This window comes from Struthio camelus, chromosome Z (genome assembly GCF_040807025.1).
Source record: "Struthio camelus isolate bStrCam1 chromosome Z, bStrCam1.hap1, whole genome shotgun sequence".
Classification (NCBI taxonomy): Eukaryota; Metazoa; Chordata; class Aves; order Struthioniformes; family Struthionidae; genus Struthio; species Struthio camelus.
Window position 1 is genome coordinate 52,660,573 of NC_090982.1, and position 6,033 is coordinate 52,666,605.

At 35.1% G+C, this 6,033-nt stretch overlaps 1 protein-coding gene across 4 annotated transcripts in view; it reads right to left on the bottom strand.

Moving 5' to 3' along the window:
- Positions 1 to 6,033, bottom strand: part of LOC138060845 (endoplasmic reticulum aminopeptidase 2-like) — a 34,401-nt gene that overhangs the window by 27,690 nt on the left and 678 nt on the right. For all 4 annotated transcript variants that reach the window (XM_068928463.1, XM_068928464.1, XM_068928462.1 and 1 more), the window contains exons 2-4: positions 5,661 to 5,734; positions 3,668 to 3,799; positions 1,193 to 1,834 (exon numbers count right to left, since the gene is read on the bottom strand). In XM_068928463.1, the coding sequence (XP_068784564.1) occupies positions 1,193 to 1,680 (488 nt within the window). In that variant the 5' untranslated portion in view covers positions 1,681 to 1,834; positions 3,668 to 3,799; positions 5,661 to 5,734. The remainder of the gene's footprint in view (positions 1 to 1,192; positions 1,835 to 3,667; positions 3,800 to 5,660; positions 5,735 to 6,033) is intronic.

A 6,033-nucleotide genomic window follows, 5' to 3' on the forward strand; every position in this document is an offset into this window, starting at 1 on the left:
GGAAATGAGGAAAGGGAAGCAGTAAAAGGGATTTTATAAAAAACATTAAATAAATTGTGAGATTAAAGAAAATATCATGCTATTTCTATGGTTTTGAATGAGTACATGTTTAGCTCAGATAGAACTGGCTAAAAGGAAATAGAAGTACTTGTAAAGAAAAGAAGGAAAAGAAGAGCACGTCCAGAGTGCAGCTGCACTGAAGATACTGTGAGAGAGGGAAAGAGAGAGATTTAGAGCAAAAATAGATTATCAAAAAAGGGCAGAGAAAACCCTGAAGAAAACAGAAGTGCAACAGGTATAACTAAATCTTTTCCTGCCTTTGAAACATTTATGTAATTGCTTTTAAACTCTGACAGAGAGGTCATGCCTAGCTAGCCACACAGGTGCATAAGAAAAATTCTTGGACTGTCATATTTATAGTCTCACTTATGAAGGGTAAAAAAGTAAAACAATGATTGAGAAGAGCCCATGTTTATGAATTTTCAACAATTCTTGACTAGCAAGTAAAATTTCCATTGATCTGACTTCATATTTTATACAACAACCAAATGAAAAAATTAGTATTAATGTTCTAAACAATGGTAACAGAGATTGCCATTGAGATTAGGGGGCAAGATTTTGTGTGAAAAGTGAATCAGCTACACATAATTTAAGAATTAGTTCTACTGGTCTGTCTTGGTCTCTCTTTTTCTCTCTGAACACCTACATGGATAACCTACCTATCATTATTATTAATCATAAAAAAACCCATATGCATAATGCATATTTTGCTACAACAGATACATTTAATCATTTGTAATATATGAAAATTTATGATTCACATGTAAATAAATATCAGTTTCTGTTTAGACACAGTAATTATTTTGGACTGTTACAGTTTTTTACGTAACAAAAAAATAAAAAAATATTATTTTTACTAAGGGTTTTTAAAATGAGATTTTCCAAAAAGTGCTGGAAAAGCTGTTTCTGTGTTATACAAGTGAACAACTACAGCTTTATGACTGTACAGGCAGGCTGTAAAATAAAACTATTACCTCTATTACTATACATCTTTGGAAGCAACTTGGGAAAAGCTGAAAAAATATAATATTACATTATCAGAACACTAACACTTCCAGTTTGAAGAGCTTTCATATGCAAACGTTAATGTAAGAAATCTTATTGTGTGAAAACTTTTATATTCTTTGCTTACCGTGTTTGACCATCCCTAGTTTTGTAGGTGCTTTTATAGAACCCATAGAAGCCATCTGAAAAACTGGCAACATAGTTAATTGAAAGGAAATAGTTCTTATCCACCTGAAGAGGTTCAGTAGTCAGAAAGGCAACTTGCTCATGAGGAGGATATTCTAAAACTTGTAGCTGTTTAATATCTGCTTGGCCCTTTCCATTTTCTTGTTCAATAAATGCTTTAGTGATTTCCAAATGTTTACTGTGCAAGACTACAGCTCTGGTTTCCTGTGTTACAGTGACTTCGATCTTCACAGTGCCTGTGAACACTGATGAGGTCAGGTTGGGGTGAATGAGAAGGTCATAACGGATTGGAACTGTTGAGCCTGGAAGCCTTAACTGGTTCCATGGAAAAGGCTGCCCATTTGTTGATTCAGGAAAAGCTATGCTCCTTTCTCCATTGAGAGAATAATTAACTCCAATCAAACTCCAAAGATACAGTAGTGACAACATTGCTATCAGCCAACAAAATGTCGCGGTTTTTTTGTAATTATTTTGCTGTTTTGGTTCTGTTGCTTGTTCAGCATTTCAGTTTGGCTAATAAAAACTTCCTTCAGTATCTTCTGCAAATAAAAACTTCAACAGAGAACGCCCTTGACCGATTATCCTGAAAAAGAGAATGGAAGAAATAAGAACGCTCCAAATGCAATCCAGGAATCTGCAGAGGGGCCTCGTTTTACTTTTATAAGTGCACCTGAAAAAAGTCTGCCCATTCACAGCATTTTCACATATCACTGTGCGGGACCTGGTGTCACATTTTTAAATACACTACACTCTTAAGGGGAGACACCCAACTTTCAAAACTGTGCAGCACTCAAAAGTGTGTGCAACTATAAATGCTGTCACTATGGCATATGAAAGCGTGCTTGTGTAGAGCTAGGCATACATTTAAAACATATATTAGACCTTCTCCAAATTCAAAGATATGTTTGCAGTCACAGCGGCTAAATACACAATTTTTAAAAACAGGTTCTTATTGTAAACAATATGAAAAACAACTGAAAAAAAAAAGAATCGTTCTTTAAATTCCATGTAGGTCTTATTCTTCTTTTTGCTCCTAAATTGGGCATTATGATCCATGAGTTCATTTCAAACTAACCAAAGATAATTAGGAGAAAGCTGAGGCTCCTTCAGTTCTGAACTAAGGGAAGAAACGTGTGTGTTTAGCAGCCATGGAAATTACATTATTAGAACTCTCTGAAACACATTAGTTTTAGCAGCAAAAAAGATCTCACTGCTGCAGACCACGGTCTGGGATAAGAACTGAAATCTGTACTAAAGTCAAACTCCAGAGATCAGGTCTTTTGGGAGAGGTGCCCTAAGTGAACAGACAGATCTTCTCTGTTCTGAATTGGTAACAGTTCTCAGAAATAAACGTTAAGAGATGGATCACTCAGAAGTATTAATGGCTGATAGACTTAGGACAGAGTTCAGTTAGAGGAAAAAGAGGGGTTCATTGGGCAAAGAATCCTGTGAATCAACATATTTTATATACTTAAGATCAGATTTAAAAAGCTCAAAACTGCAGAAAATGTTCTTTGAAGTAGCTTTGCAAATGCTGGATATGTTATGTAAGAAAACAATACTAGATTATGTATTTACAGACAACAATAAAACCTGCAATTAGTTCAGTTATACGGTATTTAGTTACATAGTACAGAACTGTCAGAAGCCATGTCAAGCCTCAGTACCTTGCTGGTTTACATGTTTTTCAATACAATAAATGTGAAATTTTACAGCTAATCTGAGCTATGTGTAATTAAGAAAAACAAATAATATGAAACAAAGTTAACAAAGCTATACCCAGTTTTACAGATGTTAAAATATTCTGATTGTGGTTTCTGTATTTCATATGTAAGCCTTATTACACACATTTCACATTTGTAAAGTTCTTCAGTTATTAGAAGTATTTTAGAATTAATTTAAATGAATTTAAATAAAAGGACTTGAGATTCAGTATTTCCTGCTGACTCACTTCACACCTCCCCATTCAGTTTTAAATTTTATGCAAATTCCTACCTTAAGCCCTGAGATACCATTTTAAATTTAACTAATTTAAGTAAATACTTTAACTTCCAATTCCAACATAACTCTAAGCCATTTTCAGGGCTTCACATCAAGCCTTCCTGAAATCTACTTATTACAGAACTCTCCGTATACTTACTCAAAGGGCCAAGCCTTTGAGGCATTCCACAGGTATCATGCTGACCCTTGGCACTTGGCTGAATGCCACCCTTGGACTTTGAGATGGTTCTCAACCCCTTTAGGAGAGATCTAACAATCACAGACTACATACTGTATCCTCTGCATGGAAAACCCGATTTATTTATTCTGTGATAATTGTCTCACATTCAAGCTTTGTTACGTAAAAATTTGTGGAAAAAACAACAAAACAGTAATGCACCAAATATAAAAAAAGACACAGGTAAACATGACTTACTACAGTATGTTATCATCTTGTTTCTTTTTTTACATCAGAAGAATGAAGAACTATAGTTTTATTTCCAGTCTCTTCTGAGTTGCCTGGTCCAAATCCACTCTATTTGAATCAAAAATGTATGCAAAGAGCCACCTGTTGCGGATGCAGATTAAGAATCATTTTCAGCATTTAAGAAATAAAGTAGTATAGAATACTGCATTTAAAAGTACCTTTGAAATGGAATTTGCGTATTTGGGCATTAGTTATACACCTTTTGACTAAAGTCACTGGAAGTCTGCTTTTAAAACTACCCGGGACTGACACGTAGGGTCTGTTTAAAAAAAATGAAATGAGCTGACGTCCCTTATACTCTCTTGGATGTTCTGACATAAAAAGTCAAAGTATAAAATCAATAGGAGAGATTCTAAATTCATGTCAACTCTTGCAAACCCACTAAGATTTAAAATCTGCTCCCTTCGTTTTTTTTTTTTTACCCTACCAAAACCCAAGAGACGTATATCATCTTGTGCTGCTCATCTTCTCTTTTTATGCATTGGATTTTTGTTATTGCCCTAACAGTTCAAATAAATGGCACTTTCTGGAGTCAGGAATAGAGGAATAGTTGGCCATAAATCATACAACTGAAGAATATCAATATTGGTTCAGTGCAGCATTCTTCATAAATTTATTCTGTAAATTGTTACTTTTCCATAGAAGGCTTTTCAGTCAAAAATGACAATACAGTTATACGGAAAATCTTATTCCATATTTGATAAATCCTTTTCCATTCTAGAACCAATTTAAAAAGAATAAATTGAACACTGCTTATTTCATTCCTTCACTTGTTCCTCCTGTCCAGTTCCTTCTCAGTCAGCCAGTGCACATCCAACTCTTACGTTAATGCTAAAGAAACTGTTGCCATCAGTTGCTACCGACATTTTGTCTGCATAGATCTCTGATCCTAATCATACTAACAACATATTATATAAAGTGCCACTACCTTACTAACAACAGCAAAAAATAGGGAGAGCCACAAGCACCCAGAAAAGATGCTAAATAAGTGTTACTTGATGAAACAGTCACATAACAGCTCTTGAAGGGAATATCTTAATATAAAGTCAGTTGCTCAATATCTATGATCTTTCTGATGTCATTTTTTTCAAGAGCTGGAAGGAAAAGAACAGCAGCTTATACATTGACCCAAACAACGCATATTAGAAATAAATGCTGCATTTTTCAGGTACAATGTAAAACAAAACAGAGGTCTTGGGAACGCTCTAGAAACGAATGGAATGCTTAAGAGCGGGAAACATGGAATGTGAAGAAAAGGAAGATGTTGCCCTCTGGAACTGACTTCTGGAATTATTTTAGTACCTAGTCAGCCTGCCATTTTTAACTACGTAGTTACATGGCACGTGAGCATCTGGGTAACTGCTGCATTTAAACTGACAGTTTTATTACCATTGCCCCGCCCCTGAAGTTTTGAGCGCTTCAGAGGTTCTATAACCTAATAGGTGTATATTATTACTGGTTTTCTACAAAATCCTCATATATTACAAGCATGAATTAGATGATACGAGAGAGAGAGAGAGAGAGAGCATGGGAGGAACAGCTGAGAGGTCATTACAGGTATCTTTTAATGTACACGGAACATAGCCACAGACATCAATGTTTTATGAGACCACAGTGGCACTGGAGCATAGTTCACAGCTGCAGAAACACCGGACAAAACACCAGAGAAACTTACTGACATTTCAAACATTCTCTTGACTCAATAGCATTTGTGTAGAGTGGGGACAAGAAAAATAAATAAATAAAGACAACAGTCTTTATGATTGTTCACTAGACTTCTAGTCACACCACATGAATGCCACAGGATTTTTTTTAACATGAGTGAGAATGGCTGTTCCAGAGATATTCTGATCCCTTATTACACAACATAGTTACAAAGTTAGCAATGAACTTGGAAGACTTTTTATTTTTGAACCTTTTAACCATAAAAGCATCTACTTACCTGCCCAATTATGTATTCCGCCAAATGCACTATTCAAGTACTGTACTTGTTGCAACAGTGTTCAGTATCTAAGTCTTAAAAGAAATGATGCTGCATGTTAAGAAGGAAATTAAGGAAAAACTACGCATAAAACTTTCTTAGAAATATTAGAAGTGAATATTTTGAGCCTTTCAGAGTAACAAAGACTGCGTGCCTGAACTACTGCTATAGCCCTGAAAAGAATCAATGAGATCAAGTTTTAAAACATGGTAAACCACTTATCATTTATCCTTCTATTAAGAGAAAGGGAAGTACAGTCTAGCATGGATGTTTTAATAAATTATGTATTTCTAGCAAAGGTTTGGCCAATCCCTAGAAATTTCATTCCCAAACA